The sequence below is a fragment of the Leptidea sinapis genome, chromosome 26, assembly GCF_905404315.1.
Source record: "Leptidea sinapis chromosome 26, ilLepSina1.1, whole genome shotgun sequence".
NCBI lineage: Eukaryota > Metazoa > Arthropoda > Insecta > Lepidoptera > Pieridae > Leptidea > Leptidea sinapis.
In genome coordinates, this window is record NC_066290.1 from 7,376,721 (window position 1) to 7,395,011 (window position 18,291).

An 18,291-nucleotide genomic window follows, 5' to 3' on the forward strand; every position below is an offset into this window, starting at 1 on the left:
CATGACACGAGAATTTTGTATATCAGAGATTAATTATTTATCATTAAACAAAACTACTTAATGAAACTTAAATACTTTTTGCAGTTTGGAGCCAACAATTGATAATTATACGCCTAGTTCATTGAATAGTGCACAAATTAAAAACATACAAAAGTTATATAAATCTGAATTGTTAGGACCAGAAGCTTTTCATTTATGGAAAAATGAAATATACATGTCATTAGCCACCGGTGAAATTGTGAAATTTTCCACAGAGGGACATTTAACATTTGTAACTAAAATCGGAAAAAAATGCGGTGAGTTTTTTTTTTATTTATTCAATACAAAGTTGGTAAGAATTTATTTGAATATAATTATTACTTGTAATTATTTTTCTGCATATTTTTGTACAGCAAACTCGTCAGCAACCTGCTCACTAGAAACTCGGCAGATTTACGCCCTTGACATTACAATGTCACTAAAACCAGGCCGTTAAAATGTAAGAAATGAATTCGATTGACAATCTACCGTTTTATTATAATATTACTAGTGAAATTGTCATATTACATATTCTAGTACATAATAAATTATAAATATTATATCGTGTAACGGTCCTAAATCAGACGCTCTATTGAAACGCAAGAAAATAAGCCGCGCGGCGAGCGGCTCGAACGTCCGGATAAAAGCTACGCTTCAAAAGCAACTATAAGTCAAGTAATTGTCCTAGTCAATATGATGATCAATGGAACCGCTTAACGACTTACAGTAAGGGTGCCATCTGTGGCAAAATTCCTGTCTGTTATAAAATTGCAATGTACTTACGTTCATTGCTGCATTGCAAAATTTTATAGATCTACACATATTAAGATAAATTATTAGTGAGTGTAGTTCAGATTCACTAAAAATCCTAAAAAAGAAATTAACTAAAAACAACCGACTTCAAAAACACTATTACAATAGATATAATATGCAATAAAAAGTATAAAAATAATTGCGTATTTTTATACAATCTAATTAATAAATCTAATTCTAGTAACGATTATTGTTATTTTCGAGTCGGTTTCAGCCGAGGTAGGTAGAAGCCTACCTTGGCTAACATACATTGTTATACATGAGATGTGCTTGAGTCGCACGCGCGACGTGAGGAGGCGAGAGGCGAGAGCGGGATGGCGGCTATTTTAATATCGTTTAATATTATAAGTTCCATATGAAGTAGCTGCCTAAATAAATTATAAAAAAATATAAATGTATTGGTTTAATTATTAATGTGTTGACGGTACATGTACACAAAGACAAATGCAAAAACGTCTCGTAGTTTTTTTTTATGGAATAGGAGGACAAACGAGCGTACGGGTCATCTGGTGTTAAGTGATCACCGCCGTTTTTGCGAGTGTCTGTTTGTATTGTGTTTGTGGAATGTGGAAGAGCGAAAGACTGCAATTTTGATATAATCTAATAATAAACAATACTAAAATCCACTCTGAGCAGGAAGTAGCTTCTGCTTTTTAGAATTTTTTTCTGACAGCAACAAGCACTCTTTTCTCCTCCACCAGTGTTGCTGAGTCACTTCTTTTGTCTAATGAATGTAAACAAAATTTCAAATTCAGTGTTGTTAACCCAGCAGAAATAATTAAAAATTAAAATTAAGTTCAGTAATTGACGTCATAACACCATATCTAGCACTAGTTTTTAATAGCTGTATTGAACAAGCGTAATTCCTGACCTTCAGAAATATAGTAAGATTACACCAATATTTAAATCGGGGCTCACTCTTGACCCAAATAACTATCGTCCTGTTTCGGTGCTGCCGACCCTTAGTAAAATTTTTGTTAAAAAAACTATTTTAAGCCAAATGCTTACTCACTTTAACACTTAACAAGTTACTTCAAATAAAACAATTTGGCTTTACTAGGGGACGCTCGACTACGGGTGCAGGTGTTGAACTCATCAGGGATATTTTTAAGGCCTGGGAGGAATCACAGAATGCACTTGATATCTTCTGTGATTTATCTAAGGCTTTTGATTGTGTTCAACATTCAACGCTGGTCAGGAAGCTATATCACTATGTGGTATAAGAGGATCTGCGCTCGATCTTTTGATCTCATATTTAAATAATAGAATTATGAGGCTCGATGTGAATGGTAGGAGATCTCTTGGGACTCCTCTCGATATGGGGGTACCACAAGGGTCTATTTTTGGACATATCACACAATAAAAACAATTAAACTGTCGAAGACAGCAAACGTGGCAAATATTATGTCGGTTTCAGTGAGTCATACATCTTTGCGCCGTTTGGTGTCGAGACACTTGGCCCGTGGCACAATAGACAATATCTACTGTGCCCGTGGGCCCTGTAGGCGCGGAGAATGTATACAGTACTATATTCGCGCCTCAATAAGGCTACTGGAAACCCAAGTACTGGCAGCTATTTCGGTCAACGGGTCAGCCTAACTATCCAAAGCAGAAATTCTGACAGTATTCTTGGTACGCTTCCCCGTAATGATAGTTTTAATTTTATGTAATCATAGTATTGTAAATATAGTTATAAGATTTGTTTTGTTTGAATAAAACAGTTTATATTATTAATATTGTAGGAGGCTTAGCTGAGGAATATAATATATGTGGTAGACCACTTGGATTTGAGATAGATGAGACGAAAAATGTAATGTATGTAGCAGATGCCTACTTAGGAATTTGGAGAGTTGATTTGAGAAATGACAACAAGGAAATGTTAGTTTCACCACATATCCCGATTAATGGCAAAACACCAAAACTGTTCAATTCAGTTGCACTTGATAAAAACGATGGCTTATACTGGACTGACTCAAGTACAGAGTACCATTTAAATGATGGCGTATTTGCAAGTATATCGGATCCTTCTGGAAGGTATTTATTGTATATAATTATAAAAAAATAATATTTTTAAGATAGAAAATAATAACTGCGGGTATAGGTTTTAAATAATTCCAAAGACCGCGGTAAGTGGTTTGAACATGAGGCATGTCGAAAAGCTTTCGTACTTCGCGTGTCTTTTCCAGAATGTTTTTTTTTTTTATGAAAAAGTAGGACATACATATCACCTGGAGTTAAGTGATTACCACCGCCGACATTCTCTTCGGAAGGAATCACATGAGCGTTGCTGGCCTTTAACTCTTCGCGATCCTATCCTCTCGATTCGCGATTCAACTCCGTTGATTACCGAGCGATTTTGTTGAAAAACCGTTATATTTTGGAATAAATGAGTATTTTCAATAAAAACAATTGGTTTTACTTATTAGTATTTATGGTTTTGTAATCAACTTTATATTAGACATAGACATAGACATAGACATAGACATATTTTATTTGACATCATCATCACACAATTTAATTTACAAAGTTTTATTATACACCTTAAAGTAAAACATAACAATATCGCTTAAAGTTAAATAATATTTGTGAACATAATTATATATTTTACAATAGAATCGATAATGATGCGAAAATGGACACCGCTCAGCGTATGCTGTAGCAAATGCTACAGCGCTGGTTTTCAGCGTAGCCCATTACGAGACAAACTCGCGCTGTGGTTTAGAAACGTTTTAAAAATTTTAATTACTTACAGCATAACACATACTTACTTAAAACTGAAAACCTACCCAAATACCTTATACGTAGAAAAACCAACATTAAAGAATAAAGAAAGACAAAAATTACCAATATAAAAGATACAAAATATGCAAAACTTGATAAAAAAATATAGTACACAACAAAAAATACAAACGCTGCGATTACAATATAAAATTAAAATAAAATAAAATAAAGCCAGTTCAGAAAATATATATATTATATATTATATTATATATATATTCAGTTTACCTAAGAATTATTATGTTATATTATGTTCTTTCTTACTAAAATATACAGGCTTATGCAACAAAAACTGTATATCATACTATTCTAGTATATTATTATAGTATTATTATTTCTTGGAAATAAAGTCTAGATGTATTAAAAAAATAGCAACTTACCCAATTTTAAATATTGGGTAAATTTTTTAAAGAAAAACAAATATTCTACGCACTTCACTATCACGTCGACGGCCGATAAAGACGGAAGTCCCCGCACCCTTTTTCCGTTAACTTTTATATGCCAACATGTGGCCGGACCTGCGGTTTGTAGAGCGCTAGAATGTAGTCTTGCTTGAAGTATTCCCGTGCTCTATTTATGACGCCCAGCTTCTTGCATGCGGCTATCCATATCTGGGAATGGCGTTGGTGACTCAACCAATTAGGACAGACCATACGACAATGCAAAATTATGCACAGATCGCCCTGCGCAGTCTGTGGTGCGTGACCCAAACCAATCGGCATTGTGCCCGTTGAAATCACCCAAGTCTACAATTTCAGCGGAAGTGATCTGTGCAAGCACTTCGTCAATTGCCGTTTGAACTCAGCCTATGAGATGATCCGTTTCTACGTTACCACTATGGGACCTGTAGACACACGCAGTCACGTAAAGATGCGCGCACGTTCCTCAAAATCCACACGCAGCCAGAGAGAAGACAGGTCCCTACCCTCAAAATTGCCGAGACGGTGACAGCAAATATCCCAACGTACACATACCCCGGTATGAGGTAAAAAATTATGCTCTATTCTGTACCCGGGGTACGTCAAATATGGTGTGTTCCTCGGTCGAGATATTTGCGTCTTCGTAAGGAAACACAAGCCGGCTGCGCCGTCTGAGGGTAATGGTGGACGGCGTTTAAATTGGAGTGGATTCCCCTGATGTAGCAAAAACGTTCCCACAGTAAGCGTGGAGCAGGATGCCGTGATGTTGCTGCCTCGTTTGTCCTCAGACATGTGCGGTTTTGTGCCCTCCCCAGAATACGACGCTTGGCCCGACCTCGAATTCTCGGGGAGGATTCTTGGACTCTGGTAGAGCCGGTAGCCTCCTGGGGTAAAATCTCTTTAAAGGCCTCTGATATATTATGGTGGAGGGAGGATGGGCTCCGGTCCTCGACACTGAGCTATGTAAAACATAGCGGCACTAGGACGCTACTTCACGCCGGTATTCTGTGCGAGTGTGCTAATTAACCCGGTCGAATCTGGCCATTTGTGCTGACGTCATAACACGGCAGCATGACTCTCGTACTTCTAAAAGCCCTTAGTCGCCTCTTACGACACTCTTGGGCCTGGGTCTGGCACTTGGCTGGTTGCCGCACTTGGCAAAATGATGATTGAAACTCTCGATTAATTCGCAAGAGACTTTTTAGATACTGGGTCTCCTCGTTATCTTTTTAAACAACTAACGGTAGAAATATTGTTGAGTAAATAATATTCCATGGCGCTAAGTTCAATTTATCCGATTCAGAATACACGGAATGCTGATATAATGACAATTGCAGGAAGGCACATAATAGTAATATTGTTGCCACAGAATAAAAAATGAATAATTTATCAATAAATAATGTTCATAATATGTATACACATTACCTCTGTGTATATATATGTACCTATCTAGTATTTTTAAAGTGTTTTATCTTATAATGTTATGTTTTCAGATTGATCTACTATAATTTTTCAACTAAAGAAAATAAAGTTTTAATTGACAACTTATGGTTTCCTAACGGCATAATTATATCGCCTGATCATAGCTTCATTGTAATCGCTGAAACATTTAAGTATAGACTGTTGAAATATTATATAAATGGACCTAAAGTTGGCACAACCGAAGTATTTATAGGTGGACTACCAGGTAAGAACAGTGTTTTAAAGTGAAACTTTTATTACATCGTTTCAAACTTTTTCGTCTGTGTGTTGCATGTCGCGTGACGGTCGGACGGCGTCTATAGTTCGCAGCAGCTGACCGTGTAGTGTATAGACTATTACTCATTAGCCAGTGCTCCACGCTATTTTGTTTTTTTTTTTAATGTTTAATGTAAATGTTGTTCCAAAAATTTTTACTTAAATGTCTATAATGTGAAAAAAAGATTCACTTTTACCGTGGTTTCATAAAACCACACAATCCTTTTATTTTTTTTGTGTGCAATCGAATAAAGATGAACATTTTCTGTATTAAAAAACAGATGGAGTATATGAAAAGTTTTTTTTACTATGAACTTATTACAATAGACTTACCCTGTGTGCATTTTGTCGGTTTACGTCTGGAAGCTTTAATGTGCATCGTTACCGCCTGGCAAGCGTTGTAAGATGGTCGTGTGTGTGGTTCCTAGTTCACCTACTGTAATAAAATGATGGTAAATGGTAAAAAATATGATTTACCTTTACCTTTCTTTTAGTTTGCTTTGGAAGCTAGAATACTTTGTTTTCATGATTTGTGTGTTCTAATTTAGTTGTGGTTAGAGTATGTAATTCCCGAGTCAGAGTATGTAATTCTGTCAATTCATCTATTGATATTTTCTTATTATAAAAAATGAATTTTTAGAATAACGTATGTTTTACCGGCTAAAGTAAAAAAACTGTGTTTTGGATATATTTCTTATAGTTACCGTGAATTTATCTTATTTGTAATACCTAATCTCCCATTTCATTTTAAGCGGCCATTTTAAATGGCCTCTTTGAACGCATTCACCTTGCCTCTTCAGGGCTAGTAAATCGTTTACCTCTTAGCTTATGTTTAATTTAAAAACGTTGGCGCAGTGTTAATAAGAAATGACAATCATATTAACTAAGCCTCCTTAAAAGTAACCTACTCAGTTTCCATTTTCAATTACTGTTTTTTGGTTTTTAAATAATTTTCCAGGCCTAATGGTCAGTATGGCCCAAGTGCAAGTCGCATGCCTTTCGCAGGTAATATGAATGAAAAAAAAAACTATTTAAACCTAGAATGTACCTAAGACCCTGTGTGTGTTTTTTAGCTGTTAAGCTTTCTTTGTTTATATGAGTGACTTGCAACTGTATCTTACAACTGTTCTTAGAATGTGTTTTTATAAATTAATAGAAAAAAAATATATATATAATAATTTTACATTGTGAATTTCTGCCTGAAACTAAAGATACTTAGGTAATTAAAAATACTTAAATGCGCCTGATCATACTGATCTCAAATCTCGTGAAGTAAAATAATGTACAAATATTTATTGCAACGAATAGATAGTTAGAAAGAACATAGCAAAACAATTTAAATTATTTTAAATAAATATAGAAACCTATATGCTGACTGTACAACAGCCTAGCGCCTGCTGATGTCACGCACTATAATTATTAGGTCATACGTATAACAAGGTCAGTATAGTTTTGCTGCTATTAATGTATTACAATAATATATTGTTGTTCTTAGTTCTGGTTAGGTTAAAAAGGCATAAAAGGCATTTATTTTCTCAAAATTGATTCCTTTAGAATTCTTTTTGATGTCATTTCTAATAACTACTAGATACTACTACCGTTTCGGAAACGAATGGCGCTCTGAGAGAGAAGACGCGGCACAAGAAACTATCCCAGCATTCTTGTTTTGCGCTCTTTCCAATAAAAATATACAATATTGTACAGTCATTTCTATCGCTATAAAATAATCACAATCGAGTCCCAAGCTGTCCGATCATTTAGATATTCAGCAGTGGAGTAATAGGATTTACGACAGAGCCATTTTTTTTATAAAAAAATTAAATTTACCTATTTATAGATAATGCCTGAACAGTGGCTGGGACTTTATTATAGAAGTGTATACATTTACACTTAAAGCTATCATGTATCTTATGAAGCCTACTAGAATTAGTTACAAGCAATCCCTTATTTCTAGTGTTATAATAATGAAAATCTCTTATGTCACGTATAACGTTTATATATTTTTAGTTTATTCTTTCAGGAACTCCAGATATTCTACGAGTATTGCCAGATGGGTCAGGTTTTCAAGTAGCCTTGTATTACGCATTCGATGGAAATAAACCCCTTATATCAAAAAGAATCGCGCCTTTACCGCTAATCAGGAAGGTTATCATACGAATATTCCGTCTCACGGAATTACTCTTTGAATTTCTCAACAGTGTTTTTCCTCACTATATATTTGAAGAAATCGTTTATAAAGTAAGTAACTATAGGTGCTACATACTTAAATTTCTTTTAGGAAATATACAGGTTGTAAAACAACAGCTACATCCTAAAAGTAGGGGTTTGGAATTGGAACATGATTGTGAATATCAAAATTGGAATTCTACAAAATAAAAAAAATATCTAATGCAGATTATTTTAATTTTTTAAGAATAAAAATGTGATTCTTACATCCGTTTTGTAAACTATAAAAAACCAAAAAGAAGAATTGTATTTCGCCGCAACAGCTGACAGCATTAGAATCATTGTACCTACAATAATTAGTGACATTGACCGTCATTGTGTAGAGCCGTAGATTCTTGAACATTGCATTATATTAAACAATGCTGGCTAAAAAAATCCACAAAAATCTTTGAAAATATATTTCTGCAACTACAGAACTCAACTATATTTTAATTATATGGAACCCTTACGTAATCTGAGGTTCCGGTGCATATAATAATTCCAAGTACCTAAGAGTACTTGTACTATTAAGTATATAAATTCTTTGCGAATATCACGGACGAGTCAAAAGAAGGACTCCGTGTCACATAACAGTGATGCACCTAAACAAGACGGTAAACGTGTAAATATATAGCCCCACGCATACACTTACACTACAAGCCGATCGGCTGCCATTATGAGATTTGCCATCGTCTGTGACAGATCAGTTTGCGTCGTAATAAAATATTTTAAAAATGCCGTCGTGCGTTGTGAAAAAGTGTATAAACAATACTATAAAAGTATTTTTGGCCATATATGATTATTTAAGGGAGAAAAAATTGTGTAACTGGTATCCCCCGTAACCGCACACACACTAGCATAAAGGTGCTTCACTTGTCTTCAATATTACGGCGTGGAGTCCTTCTTTTTTTACTCGCCCGTGGCGAATATGTACTTTTTTATTTTTCACCGTTTTAAGGACTATTAGTAAAAATGTAGGCATAAATATATAGGTGGGTTACCTAGCCTAGCCTAGCCTACCGTAAAAAAAATCTTAAGAACCTAAATGAGGTTTTTTCTTGTAATTGCGGAAATTGAAAGATATTGCTCCTTAAAAATTCTTGTTTGATAATTAGTTAAGAAACTGTTTTGATGTTAGGTCGTGAGAACCAGAGAGGCCTAGCTATTTTAGATAAGCATCATGCTCGGAATCCAACCAAATATTTTTTTACTCTTAAGGTTGGATTCACATATTATAAAGAATGACAGCAAAAAAGTGTGTGCGTGTAATCTTCACGCGTTATTGAAGTAAAACTTAATAATAATTAAGTTTAGGAATAATTAAGTGACGCATTAATATGGGTATGTTCCGATATGCACTGCGACCACTGTACAGTGTGACGTCAATTTAGTATACTGTGAAGCCGTTCCTTTATAGCCAGTTATACTGGTTGCTATTTAAAACGGAACGCAATCCCATATACTGTCAGGCGCATTTTTGCCGCAGCATTCAAATGAGTGAATTAAAGTTTTCTAGTCCATTAATAAAAAACTGTTGTTGGAGTACTGTCAAATTAAAAATATTTGGGATTACTGTAGGTATTCTTTATAAAAGGAGGTAAGGAGTCAATTAGAAAGTAACGCAGTCATTTGGGCTCCACATGAGGCTAAATATAGTCTTATGTTGGAGCGGGTGCAAAACAAATTTGTTAGATTCTTGTACATGAGGCTTTATGGAGTTTATCCATTTTACCTATTAATGTACCCTACACTATTTGTGTTGGGTATGGTCGGATACAATGAGACAAGGTCTAGAAGGGAATTAGCGCTTGTTCTCTATATTTTTAAAATAATAAGAGGCAAGCTATTTAATGCGGACGTACTAGGGCAGGTGAATATTCGAGTGCCGGATCGGTACGTGTGGCGCAGGCGCAGGCCGTCACTCCTGGCGTTGCCACACGGGTGGACCAATCTGGTCGTGAAGGCGCCGCTGGCGCGCGCGCCTGGTACTCTAAATGTCGTTGCCGAGCGGATCGACCTGTTTTGTTGCCTCCGTGACTCGTGAGTGAACTCACAAGGATTGCAATGTGGGCTATATGTTATGATAGTAATACATAATAAGGATTAGATTAGGTTCTTTAATATTAATGTATGAATTGAAGATTAAGTTTATATAATTAGATAAGGCACATAGGTTATTTTGTAATTTTAGGCTAATTTTAAATGTTAATTTATAAGATGAATGTTACACAAGCGCATTAGGTATCCTGTAAGGCTAGATGTAAGTGTTCAAAACAAAAAAAAAGGCAGTAGAGTGGTTTTGACTGATCACGTGATCAAAGTACTGCGAGTACCTTTCCTCGAAAACGCCAGTGCTCACAGTAGGATATGGCGGTGATTCATAACGTCATATATTTCCCTAGGGTACTGCGGCAGTATACTGGCAGTCCATAACGGAACGAATTTTTCTACAGTGATAGCACTGTGCAGTGCTCGCAGTGCATATCGGAACATACCCATATTACATTAAATAAAGCCGTGTTACCAACTAAGCACTCACGTGTTACTGAAGAGCTAGGAGCATTGTTAGATTTTTTGCTACTTTTTTCTCGGAAAAGCTGACTTCATTTTTGAGTAAAGTGGCATTTTCTCTACCTAAAATAAAAAAATGCCTTTATTAATGTATAATATAATTAATATTATTTTATCAAGTGAGATTTTATATATTTTACAAAGAATGATATAATGTTATATTTTGATATTTTTATTTATCAGAATATAAACACTTACACTTTTTACAGGCCAGGTCATAATCAGGTTCTTGATTTTCTATTTTATTCTTATTTATTGATGAAAGAGTAAAATTTTCCCGGGATTCCGCCATTTTATTTGACTGATTATTATTTTCATTATATATTCTATTTATAATTCAGTAATACCATCGGCACATTTTAAATTTTTCACTCACATTAATAAAATAATTATTGATAATAAGAAATTGAAGGTTATATTATTATTATTAGCACATATCAATATGACGTTGTTATTGAATAACAAATATGGCTGTATGGGGTCGAACCTTTTGCCTTTCCTAATAATGGAAACGAAAAACAAAAACCGATAATAAATTAACGAATGTTAGAAACTTTCTGAAAACTGATATATTATTTATTGCAATAGTGTAATAAATAAACAATAAAAACACTTGGAGACTTTTAAAAAATATTACTGAGCCATTTGATATATTTTTTAAATCCATGAAATTATAACGGCTTAAAAAATTCTTTCAATTGACTTTTGTACTGAGCGTTACTTCCGTCAGAAAAAAAATCTGAGTTACACCCAAGTCGCGCCTAAAGAAGTTTTACTTCAAAAAGTTAACAAACGAATAAGAAAGTGTATGTGTGCGTACATGCGAGTGAAAGAAAAGAGCTTTCGCTAGCTTTCGTTTGCGTTTGTTCGTTGAATGTGGACAATGCCCAATAAGAGACGGATTCATCGTTCATTTTGCATTGAATACATGATAGCATTCATGTATTCAATCAATCACGACATCAACTTAAATTTGGACCGTTGGTGGCCGGCGTCAACTACTATTCACAGTGCAATTTGACACATCAACTCAAGAATAATATAGATCAAATACAGATCGCTGTTGAAGTGTAGAGAGGTGACTTTATTTGGAAGTAATTCCAGAAAAACGTTCCAAATAATAATATTAACGGACTGATAAAAAATGGCAGCCCTACTTTAAATGACGTCATGACGTGTTTATATTCTGATGAATATCAAAATATAACATTATATCATTCTTTGTAAAATATATAAAATCTCACTTGATAAAATAATATTAATTATATTATACAATAATAAAGGCATTTTTTTTATTTTAGGTAGAGAAAATGCCACTTTGCTCAAAAATGAAGTCAGCTTTTCCGAGAAAAAAATAGCAAAAAATCTAACAATGCTTCTAGCTCTTTAGTTATATGTGAGTGCTTAGTTGGTAACACTGCTTGGTTTAATGTAAATTAATGTAATATGGGTGTGTTCCGATATGCACTGCGAGCACTGCACAGTGCTATCACTGTAGAAAAATTCGTTCCGTTATGGACTGCCAGTATACTGCCACAGTACCCTAGGGAAATATATGACGTTATGAATCACCGCCATATTCTACTGTGAGCACTGGCGTTTTCGAGGAAAGGTACTCGCAGTACTTTGATCACGTGATCATTGGACCCATATGTATGGATTACACTAATATTTAATAAACTTTAAACATGAATTCCTTAAAATGTGATGTTTGTGGCTTGGAACGTTTGTCAGGAACTACGTCCATTTGAGGCTCATAAGTGCGACAGGGAGACTCCACAGTCCACACATTACGTAACCCAACCCTGCGAGTAGCAAATATATCACATAGATATAGTACTTCAGTAAACATGATAGTAAACAGGGATTTATGTTGCAGGTGGGGACCTTTGGCAGTGCAGGCATGTTTTCTCCGGGTGTATCAGGTATTATTTTGGCAGATTGGAGCGGAAATATATTTGCAGCATATTATAACTCTGATGGCAGTGTTAGCCATATAAGTGATGCTATTGTGTACAATGATACTTTACTAATTGGTAGTCCTTCTGCGCAATATATAGGTGCTGTCCCTGCTCCAGATCTTCTTAAAAAAGCTTACTTGTCGAAAGATGTAAATATTTCAGAAAAAGAAAGCAAGACCAACGAATAATATGCTTGTAGTAAAAAAAATTGTTACAGCCGTTACGTTCCGAAATGTGTTGTTGTGGGATAGCTAGCAGCTAGTAGCTATTTGAAATTCCTAAGTTTCTAAAGTTATCCTTCATTATAAACTTCATGTTGACTCTTTGTTTCACTTTCGTATGTCCCTGCACGCACAACTTCGCTTCAAATTTAGTCTCTAAACGCGGAGGGGAAAAGTAATCGGGAAGATCCGTATTCCAAAAGACGTCTTAAGACGTAATCTGTGATCAAGTGTATACCTAAACAAGCAAGTGGCCTACCTGATGGAAAGTAAAAAACCAGTTACCTGTGGGCATGTGCAATACCTGACGTCAAGAGTGCATTGAAGATCTTTGAGATAGGGGTATACTATAGACTAGAGCATATATATACTTGAAGTTATGAAGATAGCAACAAAACAATGGATTTTTATCAAATTTTAAAGTAACCATCCATCATCATCATGCAATATTTAGGATTAAATATAAAATTACATACATGAGAATTTTATATTTTATATAAATACAACATAACGTTAGTAGATACTCAATATGTAAAAAACAAAATATTACAACTTAAATTCCTTAAAAAAAATTAAAAAAAAAAATGGGTACATACAAAAAATAGGGTGTTGTCATTTCAATATTTATACGGATTAAGGGAGACCGTATCTGGCTAACACTATGATTTGATACTTAGTACTTACCTAGTTCAAGGTTACTAAAATTATACGCTTTGAAATAAGTACTTTAAACTTCCTATGGATGTTTTTTTTTGTAACTGAACTATTTTGTCCTTTAAGTATACAGGGTGTCCCAAAGGTATGGGACATGAAGGGAAAGTACCTTAAATATCGAAGATAGGCTATTTTACTGAAAGAAGACTATGTTACTTTTAAGTTAGTAATTCTGCATTCAAAGATTTTCTAAAAATTAATTGCCTCGTCTGGGAATCGAACTGACTTAAATGTGAAAATAAAGACCCCTACTTTTATGATGCCAATCGAAAGAATGGCCAAACTAATAACTCTTATTAAAATACTATGTTACATGTCCCATAACTTTGGGACATCCTGTATATTTGCGTAATACAATATGAATTAAATAAGACTTATAGGTGTGTAATATTTTACATGTAGTGTTATGTGTAATAGAGCATATTAATTATACTATTGTTACTTATAGTAAATGTCGTTTTTATATTATGTCTTTTTGTAAATAATGCTTTACTTTAAATATATTTTATAAAATTAGGTAGTGTGGTTAGAAAATTACCTCCTTTGTAAGCTATGTTCTTTTTACCATACACAACTAATTATTGGCGGACACGGTCGCATAAATCATATAATTCTAGTTTCTTTTTATTTGTGAATATTCTTTATGTTAATGTTCTGAAATTCTGCGCACATCTTTGGTATTTTTTTATAAGAATAGGTGTGGAATAATTGTATATTTGTATTACGTCCATCCTTTTATTTTAAGTAATTTGATGTTTGGTGTCAAAAAATATACTTAGTTAAATAAAGTGTGCTTTTTTTATTGTATTAAATTGATATTGGTTTTAGCAGCTGAAACCTAAATTTTGATTAAATAAGCAATATGCAGCTTTACGAGAGAGTTGTACATTATTATGCACCTACATATATACAGGGAGACAGCATACGATTTATAAATTTTCCATGTCAAGTAGAAGACCCAGATATTTTTACTCACTGTTGTTTTGTTTTAATTAATTGGGTATTAATTTTGAATGAACTATTGGGATCTATTTATTTTAACCAGCAAATATTACATTATGGGTTATACTGTATACATAATATTTATTGATCGTAATTTACTTTGAAATCAAACATTGAGTAAGTTTAAGCCATCCTGTGTGATAATCTCAATTTTAAGATTGAAATAAAATTAATACACAAATAAAATTTGAAAAACAAAATTTTATGAACGATGCGGGACTCGAACCCACGACCTCCGGCGTTCCGTGCCGGTGCTCTTACTAACTGAGCTAACCGTTCGAGTGACATGTATCGTCATAAAATCTTGTATGCTTTGTTCAACTCTCAGGTTGTAGCTTCATCTACAGAATCTACTTTACAGTTAAAAAAAATTGTTTTTCAAATTTTATGTGTGTACTAGCTGACCCGGCAAACGTTGTTTTGCCATATAAAGTATAATTCACGCGATAGTTTTATAAGTAATAAAATATTGCCTATATTATAGCCTGTACATCATTTTGTTCTATTGTCAATAGTTTTTGCAGCGCACGCAAAAATAGGTTTTCGATTTTACACCTTGTGTTACAAAATAGCAATTTTATTACGGATCCCTAATTTTGAAAAAAAAAAAAACATAGCCTATAGCCTTCCTCGATAAATGGACTACCCAAAACTGAAAGAATCATTCAAATCGGACCAGTAGTACCAGAGATTAGCGCGTTTAAACAAACAAACAAACACTGCAGCTTTATAATATTAGTATAGATTAATCCTCGAAGTGAGGGTTATCACTTTAAAAACATAACAAATTGTATAAAATTAGTAATCAACCAAACGAATCAAGATACAGGCTACAATTACGTGCTTAAAGTAGCAGGCTTCCTTTGAGCTGCAGTTTATTAATATTATTAATATAAATAAATAAAATATCATAGGACCTAATATTGTTCCTTGAGGGACTCCATAAAGTACAAGCTTCTGACTGCTTTAATACTTTCCGAGTTTTTATTGGCAATTCGCCAAATATGATGCAAATATTTTATAAGCAATATATTTCATGATAATAAATCAGTGTCGGATAGCCGTCGAACCATCAAATCTGGTAATAATTATAATTTTGTGTCGGACTGCGTCCGATTGTTTGGCTGGACCAATTCCAACCATGTATCAAAACGAACCATCGGACGCAGTTTGGTACCGGACAATATTCGATGGTATGTCGCATTGTCCATCATAGAAAATTATTATTCGTACCGTCCGGACCGCACCGAGTACGACGCCGGACCAATTGGTGTGTGGCGCCCACCAGACCCTCCGATGGTCCAACTGTACCAAATCTTATCATTTGTTGAGGCTATTGGGGTTAAGCTGGGCTAATTTATGCCAGCCCCATTGCGAGACTTTGCATAGGCAGTTTTTAAATATTTTAATTCATTCTAATACATTTTTAACAACGAAATAACTCTTCTCTCAGTGAAATCTTCTATTTTCAACATTTAAAGTACACTACTCATCCCTCCGTGTGGCGTAGTTGTCGGATAGCGTGTTTACCTACTTTTACTATAATATAATATTCTTCGACACCAGTTTGTTTGAGTTCTCGTCGACGCTATCCTCTTCACTATTCAAAAATAGTATTATATGTTTAATTAAAGAATACTAATTATATTATACATAGCTATGAACTCAGTTTTCAAAATAATAAATAATAATATTGTATAATTGCGAAAACCATTATTACAAATAATTGATAATTATCATGTTTCTAACACCTATGCACTGCGCGACGAGCAATGAATATATTATTTTCTCGACTAGTTCCTTTGCCTCGCGACTCCCGTACAAAATACATATCGTCACTGGAAAGTGGAAAGGCAAAAGTAGGTACTAAAGCGCCAAAATACCTAAAATGCGATTTATATTTCGTTGAGTTTGTTTTTATTTCCTCTATACATTGGTCTAGGTCTCTTGACAATCTGTGCATTATTTAAGAAGTTATTGACATTTTAGCGGTGGCATTTTTCAGTTTAGTCGATACGTCTCTTTTCTATAGATCTATTTTTTTAGGTAAATACGAGGGGAGGCTGATAAGTAATCTACCTAACTATGAAAGAAAAGACTTTGATGGCTAGTTTTTTTTTTATTTTTCTATATAGTCTCCTGCAAGTGAAATACACTTATGACATTTGCAAATAAGTGATATCATGCCGTTATAATAGTAATTTTTATTTTGCTCGTCAAAATGGTCAGTCACAGCCTCCTTCATTTCTTCGTCCGTCGAAAATCTGCGACCCCTCAATTTTTTCTTTAAATCTTTGAATAAGAAATAGTCACAGGGAGCCAGATCTGGACTATAAGGTGGATGGTTAATTTCTGTGAAGCCGTTTTTGCTCAGGGCTGACCTCGCCGTTAAGGCTGTGTGTACAGGAGCATTGTCTTGTAAAATCAGAACACCTTTGCTGAGTTTGCCTCTCCGCTTTTCTTTGATTTGTTCACGAAGCTGGTCAAGCAAGTTTGCATAATATTCAGCATTCATTGTTGTATTTTTAGGCAAATAATCTATCATCAAAATCCCTTCGACATCCCAAAATACGGTGGCCATTAGTTTTCCAGCCGACGGCCGAACCTTGAACTTCCTTGGCGGCTTTTCTCCTTTAAATTTCCATTGCATTGACTCTTGTTTGCTTTCCGGATCCCACTGGCGAATCCAAGTTTCATCACAGGTCACAATTCGAGAGATAGTCTCTTCTTCTTTACCTTTGACCAGGTCTAGAAATGCCTGACAACATTCTACTCGCCTTTGTTTGTCAAAGGGGGTCAACATTCAAGGGACCCAACGCGCGCTCACCTTGGACATGCCCAAATGTTCGTGAATAATTTCATGAACTCGTTCCTTGCTAATGCCCACATCTCTGGCTATCTCCCACTGCTTGATTCGCCGATCTGCAAGAATCAGGTTCTTCACCTTTTCAACATTATCTGCGGTAACAGCAGAAATTGGCCTTCCACTACGTGGTTCGTCTTCCAGGCTCTCACGGCCATGTTTAAATTGCTTCGACCAAAACTTTATGACGAATTCAGAAGGACTTGAATCACCAAACACCTTTAACATGCGCTCTCTAATCTGCGTAGGCGTATTTCCTTCTTTACTTAGGAATTTAATCACTGCTCGATGCTCAAATTTCTGGTCCGGCCACATAAGGAGTATTGCTATCATATCTGGTCTGGCGCACCCTAGTTTCACGAGCACAAGCCATTTGTCCGAGTGAAACGCAGATCACCTCGAGATGTCATGGATCCCGTGTTCTATGAATGGCTAGTTCACCTTGCGTTAGTTAGGATATCATCCCCACCATCCGGATGTGTGACATTCCTCCACAGTGTGGTTTTCAAGGAACTTTCTTCCACGTACAACCAAGCTGGATGGCAGAGCTTCCTTGTGCGTTGTTTCCGGGACGATACGATATGGTACACCTTCCTTAAAGGCCGGCAACGCTCCTGTGTCTCAATACCAGAACTCCTCCAACCAGAGGAATTCTGGTGTTGCAAAATGTGTGCGGTGGTGATCTCTTAACATCAGGTGACCCGTACGCTCGTTTGTCCTCCTCTTCCATGAAAAAAATTTGATCGTTCGTTCCTCCTCAAAATATAACTTACACGACACTTCCCGACCCCACCCTACACTACACTATGCTATGCTTCCCTATCTACGCTATACGTGCCAACTCTCTACGCTACCCTGCACTACGCAACATTAGTTAAATTTGTGATTCAATTAAACCGTAAACTCGTAAATAGTGTTCTGTGACTCAATTACTACTTTTAAGTAATAATGACTAAAACTTTATTATTCTGGCTGACTAAAACTGTTCC

General features: G+C 35.1%; 1 protein-coding gene across 1 annotated transcript; it reads left to right on the forward strand.

Moving 5' to 3' along the window:
* Positions 1 to 2,101: 2,101 nt before the first annotated feature.
* LOC126972599 (adipocyte plasma membrane-associated protein Hemomucin-like) lies at positions 2,102 to 14,179 on the forward strand. Its single transcript, XM_050819453.1, has 5 exons — positions 2,102 to 2,120; positions 2,574 to 2,865; positions 5,522 to 5,715; positions 7,786 to 8,003; positions 12,421 to 14,179. Exons 1-5 carry the CDS (start codon positions 2,102 to 2,104, stop codon positions 12,688 to 12,690), a joined length of 993 nt encoding a protein of 330 aa, XP_050675410.1. The 3' UTR covers positions 12,691 to 14,179.
* The last annotated feature ends 4,112 nt before the right edge of the window (positions 14,180 to 18,291 follow it).